We start from the raw sequence: 17500 nt of genomic DNA on the forward strand, positions 1-17500 counted from the left end.
TGGCTACCGCTGTGTTTCTAATAAACCGTGAAAGAACACAGTGGGTGTGATTAACTAGTGCTGTGCCTCTTGCTGTTAAAAAGGTACACAAAGTACAAATTGCGGTTTCTAATTTTCCTACCATGCGAGAGCAAAGCCTTCCCTGGAGCCAAACCAAACACAGGTTTACATGTTTATTAGCTATCATGGCTAACAGGATAACTCGACAAACCAGGGAAAACAGAGATATACTACATCAACATTTACTGTTAGTTTATTGTTTTTTATCATCCTTTTGTATCTTCGGGATATACAGCGCTTCCTATTCATGGTACCAAACTAAATCCAATATTTCAACAATCTCTCCTGTAATATACTGCAAATGATCTTTATTCGAGCAGTTTACATATTGCTCAATCCCCTTTACAGAATCATAGAAACTATGGAGAAACCATTCACTCCCATCGGTCTAAACCGCTGATAAGTATGTAATTACTAGCCAAAATAACCTATCCTATCCTAATCAAAATCTTAATTAAAATGCAATCGCGAATCTGGAGGTGTTTCATTTGGGTGTCGATATTCTCCCCAAATGTATAAAGCCAATTATAGGAAAGTGGAAGAAAAAACCTATTCCTGTGTACGATTCTCTGAATGTAGCTCAGACCTTCTCCAGCGACATCAAACAATGCAGACCGAGACATTTCCGTGTGTGAGTCTCTGCACTGTTTGCCTGCAGTCTATGCCAGTGTGTCTTTTTGTGTGCGCGCGTTTGTGTGTGCGTGCGTGTGCACGTGTGTTTGTGTGCGCATCTACCCATGCTCCCATCGAACCCGCCAAAAGGTCCCTCCATATCTCAAACTATTCCCGCTCCCTCTCCCTCTCCCTCTCAGCACCCCTTCTTCCTCTCATTTCCGTCGCTCTCCTACACTCCAAAGGCAGGCTCATCTCAGAGTTTGGGGGGAGTTTCAAAGTGTAAAGAGGCTTCTCAGGAGATTATGGATTTTCTGTCTGACTGAATTGATGACCAGGGCTGAGAGGTGAAGAGCAGCACTCGCACGAGTTGCAACATTCCTCTCTCCCTCTACTGGTTTTCTCCAGCACCAGTGTGTGTGACTGTAAGTGTGTGTGTGTGTGTGTGTGTGTGTGTGTGTGTGTGTGTCTGTGTGTCTGTATGTGTCTAAGAGAGAGGGTCTGTGCAGGATTGTATTTTTGTATTTGTTAGTATGCATGTCGCATGCATGTGTGGGTAGGTGTGTGTGTGAGAGAGCAAGCATGGCTGCTTGGTTGTGTGCGTGCATGTGTATCATTGTGGTCCGTGTGCGTGTGTGTGTGCGTGTGCGTGTGTGTGTGTGTGTGTATGTGCGTGTGTCTGTGTGAAAGAATGTGGTGTGTGTGTGTGTGTACGTGTGTGTGCTTTTGGGTGTGTGTGTGCAGGATTGTGGCGTGTGTGTGTGTGTGTGTGTGTTTGTATGTATGTGTGTGCATGAATGTGGTGTGTGTGTGTGTTTGTGTTTGTGTGTGTGCGCATGAATGTGGTGTGTTGGTCTGTGTTTTTGTGTGTTTGTGCATGTGTGTGTATGATTGTGCAGGACTTTTCTATGTGCCTACCTTGCCGTTCATGCCGAGGTCAAGGTCGTTAGCAGAAACTTGAAAGACAAGCGTCCCAGACTCGGCCCCTTCCGTGACTGAGGCCTCGTAGATGGACGAGGTAAAGAAGGGGACGTTGTCATTCACATCTGGCAGGGAAGAAACAAAGACACACACGCTTTTAAACAGCCCTGCAGTGTTTCTCCTGAATGCTGCAGTTATGTGTTGACGACTACAAGTCATTTCCTCAGCAGATTTCTCTTGCGAGAACCTCGTAGCGCATTTTCCCATCTCAGTTCCTTACTGAAGATTTTTCTGGAGGTCTCCCGCTGAAACCCTTTTTCAAAACCTAATCAGTGGCCGAAGCCAATCAGCGCTAGGGGGATGAGTCTTTGCGTATGTAATTGGCCATTTTAGATTTCTACATGTCGGCAGGGGTTGCTCAAACCCCAGCCAATCATATTAAATAACTAAGTGACGCTGTGCTCCCTTGGCTCTTGTTAAATGTGGTCAGAGGTAAAGCAGAAAGCTTTGGTTTTGATTGCTCAATCAATTCCTAGAATTTCCTCGGGTGCCGCCGTTGTTTTAGAAATTATGCAGACTGGGACACAAGCTCTGAGTGTAAGGAATTAACTAAAACTCTCTCCCCAGAGAGCTGATTGCTGATTACCCGTCCGTATTTTGGGCTTTGAAAGCTGGTTTCAACGGGATCCAGGCCAGACTGATCTTCCAACGAGAGACTGGAGAGAGCACTAGCGAGATCAGGGTTGTCTCTTGAGGCTAGGCCATTGCCTCCCAAACAGAATTAAACATTTTTTTAGAAAAGATAAAATAGGATAAGATAAGATGTATTATTTACCGATTCCAGACAGGAACATTTGAGTAGGTACACATGAGAAACGTCATTTAGCATTCTTTGAAATGCGTCTCCCCTGGGAGTGTCACTGCCGTGCGCCGTGGCACATGCCGTATGCGTTTGCCGCTTAAATGAATGCATTAAAAATGGATGTGTGTTTATTACTGGTTTCAAAGTCTCTGCTGTTGAGACAGCAGAAAAGCCAAACCCTTTAGCCTCTCCGTCTGATTCATCTGACTCCCCTATGTTTCAGCTTTGTTTGTTCTTTTTTCAGGCTTTCATCATGGGTGGTCGGGGGGGAGAATATAGGAGACTAGTTTTAAGACGGCTCAGTTCTTTCAAGAGATTGACACTCAGGAGTGACTGTACCAGACTTAGTGTCTCACAGAGTAGTTTTAAGTTGAAGAAAACCTACTGGTGTGTGTTATTTGTTCAGCATCTTTTGCAATTATTATTTTATTTTATCACAGAAAAACGAAACAAAATAAATACCTCTCATCTGCGAAACAAGTTATTTTTTTCTGAATTCAAGACAGCGAATATGATTTAAATGGAATAGCGATACAGTTAATGCTGCTACCTGTTTCTTTTTTTCACTCCAGAGAATCCCTTAATCTATGAATTAAAGATGGAGCTCTAAATCTATTACAACTCCACCCCTCCTGTCCCGTCGTGTGAGTCAAAGAGCGATCTTATTAAAACAGATAACAGCAAGAAGGAAAGGGCAGTCATGGAGAGAGAGAGAGAGAGAGAGAGAGAGAGAGAGAGAGAGAGAGAGAGAGAGAGAGAGAGAGAGAGAGAGAGAGAGAGAGAAGAAGCATGGTAAAATTAATTATTCCTCACTGGATCAAGACCAACTCACTGAGATGTAGGGGGTAAAATTGTCTGCAGGAGGTTCAATATGTATGTAAGTGTGTGTGTGTGTGTGTGTGTGTGTGTGTGTGTGTGTGTGTGTGTGTGGGTGTGTGTGTGTGTGTGCTTCTGTCAGTGGAGTATAACATTTATGAAGGGTCTAAGTGGGCAGAGCTATTTCCCAGAGCTATGCACAAGAGCATTGCTGGTGGAGGTGATGATGATGATGATGATGATGATGGCTATAGTGATGCTGATGGGTGCCTGTTTATCGCCGCTGGTGGTTAAGCCTCATTAACATAATCTGAATGATGGTGAATATAGGTTACTAATGTTTACTTATTCACGGGCCCAAGGGATCGAGATGCATAAAGTAGTCTGTGTGTGGGGGTTTGTGTGGGTGGGTATCTGTGTGTTAGTGCATGCATGTGCATCTGTGCGTCTGAGTGGTGCGTGCATGTATGTGTGTACATGTCTGCTTCAGTGTGTGAGGGTGTCCGTTCTTGCGGTTGTGCATACGTTTGTGTCTGTTTACGTGTGTCTATTTGTGTGGTGTGTGTGTATGTGTGTCAGGCTGTCTGTTAGCAATAATATGTTAATGTGTGTATACATATATATATATATATATATATATATATATATATATGTTGGTTTGCGTGTGTGTGTGTGTGTGTGTGTGTGTGTGTGTGTGTGTGTTGGTGTGGCTATGTGTTTCAATGGGAGTCTGTGGGAGTTTGAACATGTGTGTAATGGATGACAAGAGGGAGAAAAGGCAAATTATTCAGTCCAACGAACAGGCCAGCCAGTTGGATGTCTCTCTGGCTGAGCCTGTGGCTTATCCCCCTGGAAATACTGTATACTCCACCATTGTCAGACCGCCTCTCTCACATCCCCATCAGCAAGCAAGAGCCATTAAATAACAAAGTCTCTGCTAAGTCTTATAGAGACCTCAATTTCTATGTTGATGAGCGAAGTATAGTTATGAGAAAGCAAACAAACAAAACAATTATATCTAAAATGAGTTCATAGCACCAGGAATTAGGGTTTGTTTATCTGTGTGTGCGTGTGTGTGTGTGTGTGTGTTTGTTTGGTGACTGTGTGTGTGTATTTTTGTGTGATTGCATGCTTGTGTGTGTGTGTGTGTGTGTGTGTGTGTGTGTGTGTGTGTGTGTGTGTATGCGGATGTGTGCGTGCCTTTTCCTTCATGTGGTTATTCTGCAAACTGATTGCTTGAATTTGACGAGCGTGAGAAACTGACTTGTTGGTGTATCAACATGCCATCGCTCCCATCCGTGCATGTTGTTGTATTTAAAATAAAGAAAGTGTGTTACAAATAGACTCAAGCAAAGTGGTCAAAGCACAACAAAGACCTGTACTACTACTACTGTACTACTAAGTTTGCCACTGATGCAATCCAATTACAAATACAGTTGCATGCAACGATAACGGGGTCCCTCCAGGATTGGATTGGACAGGTAGAAATCAAAGCGTTGTGCGACGCATTGCTCAGCATTGCTGCAATGCGCCACCCATATGGGTCCCATATGGGTGATCAACTGACCGGGACGGATATACTACATTTTAACATGGAGGAGCCTTCCATACTTGGAAGATATGGTGAGCTTGGTAAGTGTGCTAGAGTCAAATCATCATCAACTGTGTGGTCGATTTAGACAAACCGCTACATATTCTAGCTCCTTTTGATTTTGTAGGACCATTTACATTTGCATTTAGGGCATTTAGCAGACGCTTTGATCCAAAGCGACTTACAATAAGTACATTTGTCAGAAGTCGGTACAGTAAGGATGTAGATTAAACCAAGTGCAAAAGCTTTTACAATCGCTAGGTTAACCCAGTCCCTGTATACAAGCGACGATAAGAGGCTACACAACCAAGTACTGAAGTGCGTACATTGTTGGACCATTCGCAACGACCGTACCAATCCTCGGAGCGGTCTGGGGTGGGAGGGTCGGCGTACCTGTGACGTTGATGTGGACGATGGTGAACGCGGCCAGGGGCACTGCCGCCACGTTCTGGGCCCGCACGCGCAGCATGAAGTTCCTGGTTGTCTCGTAGTCCAGCGGCTCGGCCACCAGGATGGAGGCCGAGCCGTCCTCCCGGTTTGGCGTCAGGTAGAAGCGCACGGGCATGTTGGTCTCCGGCACCAGGCCTTCCTCCAGGTTGTAGGTCACACGGGGGTCCCCCAGCGGGGAGGTGGCCTTGATGGTCTGCATGAGGGGAGGGGAGAGGGGGGACGGCGGAGAGGAGGTGGAGAGGACAGGACACAGATAGGGAGAGGAGAGGACGAGAGATGGGGAGGTTGGGGGTGAGGAGGAGAGGGTGTTGGGGGGGGGGGGAGGTGGTGGGCAGGGGGGGGAGGAGATGGAGGAAGAGGGGAGGGGGGCGAAAGGTCGGAGAAGGAGGAGGAGGGAGCGGGGGGAGAGAAGAGGTGAGGAGGACATGGAGAGGAAAGAATTGGAGAGGGAAAAATGAGAGAGGATCGGTGATGAGAAGAGAGGAGAGAAGATGGAAATGAAGGGGAAAAATAAAGAGAAGAGCAGAGGAGAGGAAAGGAAAACGATAGGAAAGGAAAGTAAGTAAAACCAAACAAAGGGAAGGCAGACAAAGCCAGAGGTAAGAAAGGGTGCCAGAAGATCAAGTTGGTATTAGCAAAAAGAGATATAAAAAAGCCCTCCTCCAGACTATAATACATACTGATAGAGGGTAGGCAGCAGAGGCAGAAGAATAGGCAGATAGAAAAGGGAAAAAAAAACAACAAATGCCATGTTTTCTCTTTTTTTATTGCAGGATCTGTTGAAAGTTTCTTGTACCCTAGCATCACCCCCCCCCCCCCCCCCCCCCCCCCCCCGCACACACACACACACACACACACACACACACACACACAGATGTTGCATTCAAGTGCATATATATAGCAGGGAAATGTGTTGAGGTGAGATGCTGTAAATATTTCACCAGGATGATGAATCCTAAAACACGTCATAGCTGCCATGTTCGGCTCTGTTCCGTTTGCAGAGGGCTGCCAGCCTCACAATATAAATATGTCAGTTAAATATGTCAGCTGAATCAAATAACAGTGACGTCGGGTCGTTTGCAATACGCAACCCAATTAAAGTCCTGCATGTGTTGCACCCCACACGGAGACCTAATGTACGCATCAACATAGAGTGGAGAAGCAACACACGCGATGCATTGGTTTTTGAATGGGCTTGATAGCTGACAATAGTTAACAATTCGCTAGAAACTTGTTTATAAATGCATTTAGCATGTGGTTCTGTGGGTGGGTGAATGACCATTTAGCAATATTTACATTCAGCCAGAATAAAAACATGGTTTATGTGCTCTATAAACAACATTGTGTGTGCACAGTATGTGTATGTGTGTGTTTGCATCTCAGTGCGTGCGTGAGTGTATATGCTCGCCTGCTTGTGTTGGCGCGGGTGCGTGCATGTGTGTGTGCATGCGGACAAACCTACAGATGAGTGGACTCTGTAACCTTCCGTAAGTCAATGGATTTCTTTATTGTGAATCCGACTGACATCAAAAAGGCTGAGTCCATTATATTTGCAATAGGTCGGAGGCCGCTGCTGTCCTCTGCAACAGACTCCAAGAACTCTGGCTCAGACTTGGCACTGCTAATACAGCATACTTCAACATTCAATGCAAATGCAATGTTCGTGTTTTGAATACCCAGTCCGAGTTCAAAAGCGTGCATAGCAATCTGAACCACTGCACCCGTGTAAATATTCAGACCCAGACTGTTCTACCCGAGTATTTATCTCACCACTATGGGCGTGTCCCGGACGGTGTTCTCCGCTATGACAACGTCGTAGCTCTCTCTCTCCCACTGTGGGGGCTGGTTCTTCACGTTGGTGATGGTGACTGCCAGCTCCACGGAGCTGTTCCGGTTTCCCCCATCTGTCGCCACGATCTCCCTGGTGATGTAGGTCCTCTGTGTAGGAGGGCCGGCGGTGTGAGGGGGGTCAGGAGAGGCGAGGAGGAGCAGGAGATGGGTGAGGAGAGGAAGGGGAATGGAAAGGGAGAAGAGGGATATAGATGAATAAGCGTAGAGGAAGGGCGAGGGGAGGGAGGGGAGGAGGAGAGGCGAGGACATGAGAGGAAAAGAGAGGAGAGGAGAAGAGAGGAGTAGATGGGTTTATATGGAAAAAATCAAGGGGAGGAGGGGAGAGGAGAGGAGAGGAGAGGAGGGGAGAGGGGAGGAGAGGAGAGGAGAGGAGAGGAGAGGAGAGGAGAGGAGAGGAGTGACACAGATAAACTTGAATATTGGCACAGAAGAAGAAGAGCTGTAGCTTGCAGGGAGAGTTATTAATTAACAATATCACACCTAGGTGGCAAACAGGTGTACATTCCATTTTTTACAGTATTGTTCAGTCTGCCCTAATTAAATGGCGGTCATGGTATTCGTCATGCTGGGTTTCAGTGTTCCAAACCTCACACATGTGTGTTAGGTTGACGGAGGCAGGTGTCGGGTGTTAGTTCAGGGTCTTGGTGGGTTGGTGGATAGAGTCCATTATGTCTATTATGTATGATCAAGCTTTTCTGGAGCGCTTGCGGTCCCAGGCAAACGGCATTGTGTTGTGGAGACATGGCTGGTGGTAGTTGCTATTTCTTGCCTCGTGCCACCGATGGAGGGGATTTTGGGAGGGTAGAGTTGACATAACATTATGTAATTATAATCAGCTGCAGGCAGCTGGTGCTCTGCCCTAATTAGAATTGTTACAAAAAAATAGGAAATAAAAAATATTCATAAATGACGTGAGCGGATCATAAGGATCTGCCAATTGTTTCTCCATCCAGTCCCTGTGAATCACATTTATAGGCAAGCTGTTGGAATTATGTAACACTCTCCCTGAGAGAGAGAGAGAGAGAGAGAGAGAGAGAGAGAGAGAGAGAGAGAGAGAGAGAGAGAGAGAGAGAGAGAGAGTGAGAGAGCAAGACAGAGATACAGAGAGACAGAGACGGAAAGATACTTGCTGACATTGTTTCTCCTTCCCTCCAAAAAAAACAAAAGCTCTGTTTGGAAAGTAGTCTCGAGGGCCACTACCCGAGAGGATGGACTCAGCTTCAGTAGGCGTTCTCAAGGTGATAAGTCCACATAATCATGGCCAACACTCTCTGGTATTAGCATTCACACCGACAGCAAATGGGCAGTGACAGATAAGTCTCTGTGGTCTACCGGTGAATCTGTCTAAACTTCAACTTTTTTTTTTGGATGAAACATAGTTATTTGTTGCTCGTGGCACTGTTATTAGTATTTGGTACAGCGAGATGTAGAGAGACTTAGAGAGGATAAGAGCAGAAGAGAGCAAGTTAGAATAATAAATCCTACCAAAAATGCCCCCCTCCCTCTCTGCTACCCCCTCCGTTTCACCACCAATAGTCACGTTTCCATCTAAAAGGTGAAGCGAATCTTTAGAGAGTTCGCAAAAAAGAACTTTGAATTAGGTGCGTTTCCATCAAGCGGTTTGAGCTGAAAACTAAACACATTCCAGGGCTTGTCGTATCCTTTTGATAACAGCCTCTCTTAGGTCCTGATATATAGTGGAATTGCGTTGTTTTCCATCTAAAATAGCTGTAATGTTTTTTTCTTCGATGAGAGCAAGGAAAAGTTTTACCTCTTCAGCGGTCCACACGTATCTATTATTCACATTGGCCATCTGTTCCATGGACGTATTTAAAGGATACATTGTACATATTTATAATTCGAAAATTGTCGCAGCCTTTATACCACATACTCCTGGGTCTATAGCATGTAACCGCGTTGTCTGATTACAGTTTAATGCATTTTCCACAATGTACCAGCTCTCGTTTGGAAGGCTGAACAGAATTTGACTGGAATTAGGTGTCCAGGATTAATGGACACGGTATAATTAAAGGATATGCAAACATAGACATCCTATATCATATATGATATATAGGATGTCTATGTATACAAACGCTTAAATATATATATTGACGCTACAAGTTGATGTCGGCAGGGTTGCTATGGCCGGTCGTTATGCGGAAATCGGAAGGACGTTGTCAGTCCTGTGTGTTCAATGTTCGCTACGTCACAGCTGTTTCGAAAAGTGTGTTTCCATCTCCCATTTTGCGCATTTACTCTCTTTCGCATTTCTCAAAAACCACCTCAAACGATAATAAACTATTTATTTTTTTTAGCGGATAAACTTTTTTGCGAATTAGAGGATTTTTATGCGAATTTTGGTGTTTCAATCACCGTTTACTGATTCGATACTTCAAAATTTGCATAAAATCAGGGGGATGGAAATGCAGCTAATGAGAGATGTTGCATTCAAACATGGATTTCCTAAACCAATCGGTGAAGAGGGACCCTGATCAGAAATGAGCCTAGAATAGCCAAAAGCAGGAGCACATTCAACCACAACAGATATTCTCAGAGCGAATTACCCACACTAACAACTCATGGATGGCTTTGGCATTTCTAACAAATTACACTCAAATGATAGCGCCTAAATCGTGCCAAAAGCAACGTCAACACCCGTGTTAAGAGCGCTGCATTGTACCCATTGTTAAATGTTTGATTAGCCTAATAAAGTACCAATTTAAAAAGAAAAAAACATAGACCAGATGGCCCTGAACAAGAACAAGAGCTAATGAGCAAAACCCTACTGGCTCTAGCGCACAGGTGTTCTGTCTGAATCCGGGAGGTTCCACCTCTGCATTTGTGAGTGAAAGGTGTTAGGATGGGAGTGAGAGAAAGGTCAGCAGAGTGTGCGCCTCCAATCCTGGGGTTGACGGTATGAGACCAGCTGCTTAGCGGTTCTGTTGTCAGAAAACCTCTGTTAAAATGGGGCAGGGAGCAAGATTGGGACAGGCTGGTCTCCTACACCGTTCTTACTACGAACGGTGTAGGATGCAATGTGAAAAGTTATGCACAATTTCTGGTAAGATTGATACGAATGTCCAGCAACCCGAGTGATCAGTGCGCCTGCGCGAGCTTTATAGTTGTAGCTCATGTTTCCGCAGGTTACTTCTTATACAGAATATAGCCTACCCGGATTAACTTTCCTCAAAACTACAAATGAGCATGAAAAATGCCACGGGCAGTTTAACTTTCTAGCTAAACATCATATACCATTACTGAACGAAGACTATACAAAAAAAGGCACATTTCTCACTAGAAATGTTATGAAAACGAGTTGAAACAAGTGTAAAGTCAGCCATGTTTGGTTTTCAGTGATAGCAGCGTCCATATCTACCACGTACGACAGAGAACGATGTATTTGCTGGCGTGACCCGAAAGAATATTCAGAATAATTTATAAGCTAAACCACTGAACGAATATTATGACAATTCAATGCATATTTCTCACTAAAACCATTAACAAAACCCATTTTAATTGTGAAATATATATCTTAATATTGCATTTCCACTGAGATGAAAAGCCCTGTCCGTCTTTAATTTGTAACATTCGTAGGAATTTTCCGAATCCTTTAATGATACGTAAGCAAGCAAGACACCTCCGCTGCGAGTCGGTGCCCTGTTCATCCTGTCGGGGCTTATTTTCCCGATAATGACCGGCTCTCTATACATTATCCCTTACATATCATATGGACCATTGTGTGAGGATACCATGATTGTGAACAAATATATAATATAAGGAGGTGACGCAATAGAGTTATTGTGCCCTGGTGTCATCCGGGGTGAACCTCTTTACTCCCAATGCATCAGAACAGTCTAACAGGCCACCTGAATGGCTGCAATCGTTTTTCCTTAGCAGTAAGAGTGTTGGACTTCCTGTAATGGGGTGCCACTTTGAGCACCTGCTACGGAGCGGTGGAGCTTCTGTGAACTTGTGTTACACTTTCATTCATGAGTTCCTTTGAGTGTATAAGTGTGTGTGTGTGTGTGTGTGTGTGTGTGTGTGTGTGTGTGTGTGTGTGTGTGTGTGTGTGTGTGTGTGTGTCCCCACCTGAGAGATGGGCTGGTTGACGAACACCCAGCCGGTCAGAGGGTTGACCCGGAGGTATTCTGGCTGCTCATTGGACATGGAGTAGGTGACTGCGGCGTTAGAGCCAAAGTCATCATCGTGAGCCGCCACCCTTAAGAAGCTGGTACCAATCATGGTGTCCTCACGAAGGAAATCTAGCAGGAACGAGGAACAGATGGATGATGTTACATCCTCAACAAGGAGAGATACACTAGCTTAACTCATCGAACAGATACGCTAGCTAAACTCAACTAATCGATTTGATACTGACCTACACCTGTGTACTAAATGTAATATCTATACTATGGGACTGTAACCACCTCATTACTATTCTGTAACACAAAATAAAGTAAACTAAAACTTTATATTTATTAGTTAGTATTATTATTCATTTCTTTCGTAGTTACAACAAAGGGAGTAGCGAGAGTGCTGACCAAAATTTTTCAAACATTGTTCAAACCCAGATAAATCCACGGTTCTATTCACAAGTTACTGTGAATGGAACCGTGAATTATTGGACTGTTATGTATGTTCATTTGGTCACATGTCAATGGCGTCGTGTGCCCTTTACCCCCTAACACGCAAAAAGAGTAATCCCGTAAAGACCTAATTTATTGATGTAATATTGAAATAGCGAACTAGCCTACTACTATGTCCAACTTTGACAAGTGTCTAATGCAAGCCATCAAGCTAATGCAAGCAAAAGTGTAAACTTAACTTGGATGGGATTGTTTCCCATACATTATTATAGATTTATTGTTTAATATTTAATTTCATTGAAGAGCTGTACACAACACATTGATTTGCTGTCTCTCTCCCTCACCAACAAAAAGACCTAAGTGTGAATAGCCCTTCCTCTCCATGCACACTTTAGATCAAAACACATCATGCGTGGGAGGATGGATTGTTGGCTTTTGCCGGCAGGGATGATGGCTGGTCGAATTAATTAATAGAATCAATTCAGAGTTAAAAAAAAAAACAGGATTAGGGTTGCCATTCATTACATGGTCTAAACCTCAAGAGAAGTATTTTTTTAAGCTTTTTCTTGGTTGTGAAAGAGTCAGCGATAGTTTCCACTGTATTATAAACAGTCTATGTGAAGTCAATCGAAGCTGTTTTATTAAAAGTCTATGTGCGTCAAACCCACCCTGGGGCTTCTTTGAAAACTTGGTTCCTTAACTGCGTTTTGCTTTTGATGAGCCAGTGGGATACACTTCTAAACAGCGATTATACTCCATCGTGAACATTTTAAAACGTGAGAGACATCTCCGGTTTAATTGCGTTTTAGTTATTATATTATTTGGGGAAGGGTACTTTGTTATTCACCTATTGTGTAGCAATATGGACCAAACAATGGCTCTATAGAGAGGATGCTACTGCCTGATCGTCTCCCAGGCAAGTATGCACTGCTAGACACACAGGACTCATGCCGTGTGTGTTGCATTCACTCATACGGGTGAGCGCATTTTTAGTATGATTGTTTTGACTAAGGATAACAGCGCTGGGCTGCCCCAAGATTTAATTCCACGTATAAAATTAACAGCTGTTGTGATAGTTGACTCATCAGTGGAAAGTTAGTAAGGTTGTGTTATCTAACTTGCGGTAATTTTATTAGAACGATATGACATGACATGAAATAAACTTGTTTGTGACAATGATTTCTCCCATGATCCCACACGCTACCTCACAGGTCGTCAAACAATAGGTTTGTTATTGTCTTGATTGAGCGAGCCTTCGCCGCATAATTAACTTTTAGCCAAAGCGACTTACAATAACTACATTTGTCAGAAGAAATAAAAACAAGATATCGCTGTTGGTACAGTAAGGATGATCATAGAAACAAGTGCCAAGCACTTACAATTGCTAGGTTAACTCATTCCCCTTATTCAACAAAGAGAGCTCGGATAAGACGCTACAGGATGCCAAGTACTCTTTTTAAGTGGCAGGACGTACAACATACAATAAGTGCATGAGAGGGGTCTTTTGAGGACAGTAAGAGAGGAGAAGGGGCGGTGGTGGGTTAAGGGGGGAGGCTATGCATAGTCCAGGTGAACTCTGTACTAGTGAGCCTTGAGTCTCTGGAGTAAAGCTGGAGTTGGAGAATAGTCGTAACCAACTCACACTCATATCGGAGGTTCTCAAACTTGGGGCTGTTGTCGTTCTGGTCCAGGATGAGGATGTTGAGCTGGCAGATGCCGATGAGAGGGTCAGTGGCCTGGTCGGTGGCTGTGACCGTCACTGCGTACTCCCGCTGGCGCTCCCGGTCAAACTTCCTCGCCGTCACGATCACTCCTGCAGGCGGGTTGAGCAGAGAAATTCGGAGACCACGTAACCATGATCTACTCCGCTGGTTTGTGTTTGTGTTTGGTAGCTGGTCGGTCTGTGTGTGGAAATGTGCTATGGAATGAACTGAGGCCCTCTGAATCTATATTATCTATGTCTATGGATGTATATTACCAGGAAGTAGGATCATGAGGAAGTAATGCTCGATCATCAATGCCCGCAGCCTACCCCAGTGTCTACATGCTTGAGCAAGTTGCCTAAGCCCTACCAGCTCCTTAATGGTGGAAGTTAATTCCCACTGTAAGTAGCTTTGGTCTGCTAAGTAGTAGTGAGCAGTAGTCGTAGTAGTATTAGTAGTAGTAGGGAGTAGTACCAGAAGTAGTAGGGAAAAGTAGTAGTAGTAGCAGTAGTGACTAGCAGTAGTAGTACGACTCGTTAGAAGTAGTAGTAGTAGCAGCAGTACTAGTAATAGTAGTGAGTGAAAGTAGCAGTAATAGGAGTAAGTAACAGTAGTAACAGTAGTAGTAGTGGTATTAGTAGTGAGAAGTACAAATAGTAGTAGTAGTATTCCTTCATCGAGTGCCGTAAACAAGCATCTAGATCCTTCCCAGATCCTTTTCCGGGACCCCAATCAACCCACGCTAAGCCATAGCTCACTAGATACTTCAGAAAGTAATCATCCCTAAAGCTAACAATAGCATCAAAATGGGCCATCTCTTCTTTGGTGCATAACCATTTTCAAAACAAAAAAATGCTTGCGCCACCCTGAAGTCGGGTCGGATAACGGTGCTGCCACTCGACGGCTCACTCGCAACATGAACTCCGGGACGGCTTTCAACTTGGCTGACACAAGAGGACAATGAGTGGCTAATGGGAATTTTCCTACGACAAGAGGATCCGCTCGCATGCCACACTTGACTTTGGATCACACAATCAGCGGTGTGGCAGCAGTGCCAGGGGTGTTTGTATATGTGAGCGATAGCAAGAAGGTGTGAAGGACGGGGGGGGGGGGGGGGGGGGGGGGGAGAGAGAGTGTGGCAAGAGGAAGTAAAAGGGTTTCGGTCTACATGTCCTCTGCGACTATTTATTTCAGCTCCTCTCTGACGTATTTTTTTTCTGAATAGCATGATTGATTCCCGGTAGGAGGGAATATTTTGTGATGTAAAAGGGAACATAAAATATAAGAGGGAGAAGGACGAGAAAAAAAATTTAACGGAAAAAATGAAAGATGAGCATCTCAGAGAGCAGCCCGGGCCATGTTCAGTGGACAGGTTACAAGAGACGCTCGAGTGACTTTAAAGCAGGGAGAGGACACAGGAGGACACTCATTCCCACACAGCTAATGGGCAGGATACCAGAGGCAAGTTGAACACAAGACTAGGGACCTTGTCACATTTCCTATCATAATCAAGCCAATGGCCATAAATCCAAAAACCTTGATTTACATAATGTATGCCTTAGTGTGTGTGTGTGTGTTTATTTGTGTTTGTGAGTCATTCAGTGGGCATGAGCGTGTGCATGTTTGTGTGGGTGGGTGAGTGAGTGAGTGAGCGAATGAGTGAGTGAGTGAGTGAGTGAGTGAGTGAGCGAGCGAGCGAGCGAGTGAGTGAGTGAGTGAGTGAGTGAGTGAGTGAGTGAGTGAGTGAGTGTGTGTGTGTGTGTGTGTGTGTGTGTGTGTGTGTGTGTGTGTGTGTGTGAGCGTGTAAATGTTTGTGTGAGTTTGTCTGTGTGTGTGTGTGTGTGAGAGAGTCTTTGTGCGGGCATGAGTGTGTGCATGTTTGTGTTTGTGTTTGTGTGTGTGTGTGTGTGTGTGTGTGTGTGTGTGTGTGTGTGTGTGTGTGTGTGTGTGTGTGTGTGTGTGTGTGTGTGTGTGTGAGCGTGAGGAGCGCAGGAGCGTCTGCATGTGTGCGCACACATTTCAACATATCCTGCGTACAGACTGTGTATGTGTGAGGCTTGCGGTACCTGTCTCAGGGTGGATGCTGAAGGCGGGCACGGTGGAGTCCTTGTGCATGAAGCCGTAGGACACCCGGCCGTTGGAGCCCTCGTCCGCGTCTACCGCCTGCACCTGCAGCACAAAAGTCCCGGCCGGCTGGTTCTCCAGCACCGAGGTCCGGTCCCGGTACTGCTGGCACTGGGGTGGGAGGGAGGGAGACAGTTACACTAGGACTGGATTTCTGAAGCTGTTTTAGTACTTTGTATTTTACCTTTTTATAGCACTCATACTTCATCGTATTTTTGTTGTTTTTTATAACTTTTATCATTTGTCATTTGTTTCTTTGTTCATCGGCTTTGCAAGGTCATTTTCCCGTGCCGATAAAGCTATCTAGATTTGAACTGATTTGAAGGAGAGAGAGAAAGGCAGAAAGAGAGAGAGAGGGAGAGGGGAAGAGAGAGAAGGAGAGAAAGAGGGTCAGAGAGAGTGAGGGGCAGTGAGAGAGTTATTTTTATCATGTTTTTTTTCACTAACAGTTTAAAGACATATTATTATGCTTTAATATGCGTTGGCATTATTAAGGTGCTATAAAAGTTTTGTCACGCCAATAAAACATAAGAAGTTCAATAGAATTTCAAGCGGGAGCAAATGTGAGAGAGAATGAGAGCGAGAGAGACGAAGAGTTTGAGCGGGTAAGGTTCCCATTCCGACGAATTTGTCGATGACGTCCCATTACAGAGCGCAACCTTTCATAGTCCTCCCATCGCACGGTACACTTTAATGCATTTCACACGCGCATGCTTCAACAGAATAGGATGTTCCAAAAGTGAAAACATTTTAATAAGGGAATTCAGCCGATTTGTTTTTGTCCATGTCAAATCGCTATACCAAAACATTTTGCGCTGTTCTCAGAGGGAGGCAAACACATTCCTGCGTGACAGTGTGAGCGTGACCAAAGAGACAAAATGGGAAAAAGAGCAACAGAAGAGGAAAGAGGGCTATGCATACAAAGGAAGGACGCAGGTGGGTGGGACAGATGTTGTTTCCATGCATTCTACACAATAGATGCCAGAGGACGCATCCATTGCAAAGGTTCTGATTTTCATTGTGAAGGGCACGATGAAGACAGTAGCACATCAAAGATCTCTCTCGGAATAGGACACAATAACACAACCGAGGAGGAAACGCAGAGAAATGGCATAGGCCAAAAAATGGGAATAGGAAAATAGGAAAATTCGAAAGGAATAGGATCTTTTGAGTCAAGCTTTTGGCTGCACTTCACACTGGGCTCTGATATTCCGGCACACAACACCATCATGGGTGTGTTTTTTTTTTTGCGTATGTGTGTTACAATCGGTGCCATGGAACTGCAGGTCTGAAGCGTGCACATTAGTCCTTTACTTTGAATTTCTGTTTTCTAAATGAGACAATGCCTTTGTGTGTTGTAATTAAATAACAAAACCCGCCCAAGGAGTTAAAAATAAAAAGCGTGCCGTGTATTCACACATCTATATCCAAATACACACAGAGTTGTTGCCAGAGACTTCCACAGCTCAGGAATCACAATGTGCTGTTTTGGTCCGTCTGTCTGCTATCACACTTTTCTTTACGTCTCCCTCTCTCTTTCTCCCTCTCTATGCATATCTCTCCTCTCTCTCTTGCTCCCACTCTCTCTGTGTCTTCAACTCCCGTCTCCCATCACATCTTTCACTCCTTTCCCCCTCGCCTCCTGCCTGTGTCTATATCCATCTTGGTGCTTCCTCTCTCCCTCCTTCTCTCCCGTTCTGTGTCTGTCCCTCCCCATCTCCCTCACTCTCTTTACCTCCCAGTGCGTGTCTCTCTGTCTCTCTCTCTCACCCAGTGACTCAGAGGTTCCAGACGAAGATGAGGAGCTCCATCTTGCTACTCTTTGAGGCTCTCCTCCCGACATCTAATTAATGACAAGGGAGCTGTTTTTATCCCTGCTGTTTTCCCCTTGTCTTTCATCTGGCCTCATCCTTCCTCCCAGATG

The 17500-nt window shown here is 44.7% G+C and overlaps 1 protein-coding gene across 1 annotated transcript in view; it reads right to left on the reverse strand.

The window, feature by feature from the left end:
- LOC307076124 (neural-cadherin) overlaps positions 1-17500 on the reverse strand; it is a gene marked incomplete at its 5' end in the record, with an annotated part of 231844 nt that overhangs the window by 107837 nt on the left and 106507 nt on the right. Inside the window, 6 exons of the mRNA XM_079737008.1 lie at positions 1591-1718; positions 5256-5505; positions 7083-7250; positions 11253-11425; positions 13392-13562; positions 15519-15687. Coding sequence (XP_079593134.1) covers positions 1591-1718; positions 5256-5505; positions 7083-7250; positions 11253-11425; positions 13392-13562; positions 15519-15687 — 1059 coding nt within the window. The remainder of the gene's footprint in view (positions 1-1590; positions 1719-5255; positions 5506-7082; positions 7251-11252; positions 11426-13391; positions 13563-15518; positions 15688-17500) is intronic.

The sequence above is a fragment of the Pollachius pollachius genome (assembly GCF_949987615.1).
Source record: "Pollachius pollachius genome assembly, chromosome: 5".
Taxonomy (NCBI): Eukaryota; Metazoa; Chordata; class Actinopteri; order Gadiformes; family Gadidae; genus Pollachius; species Pollachius pollachius.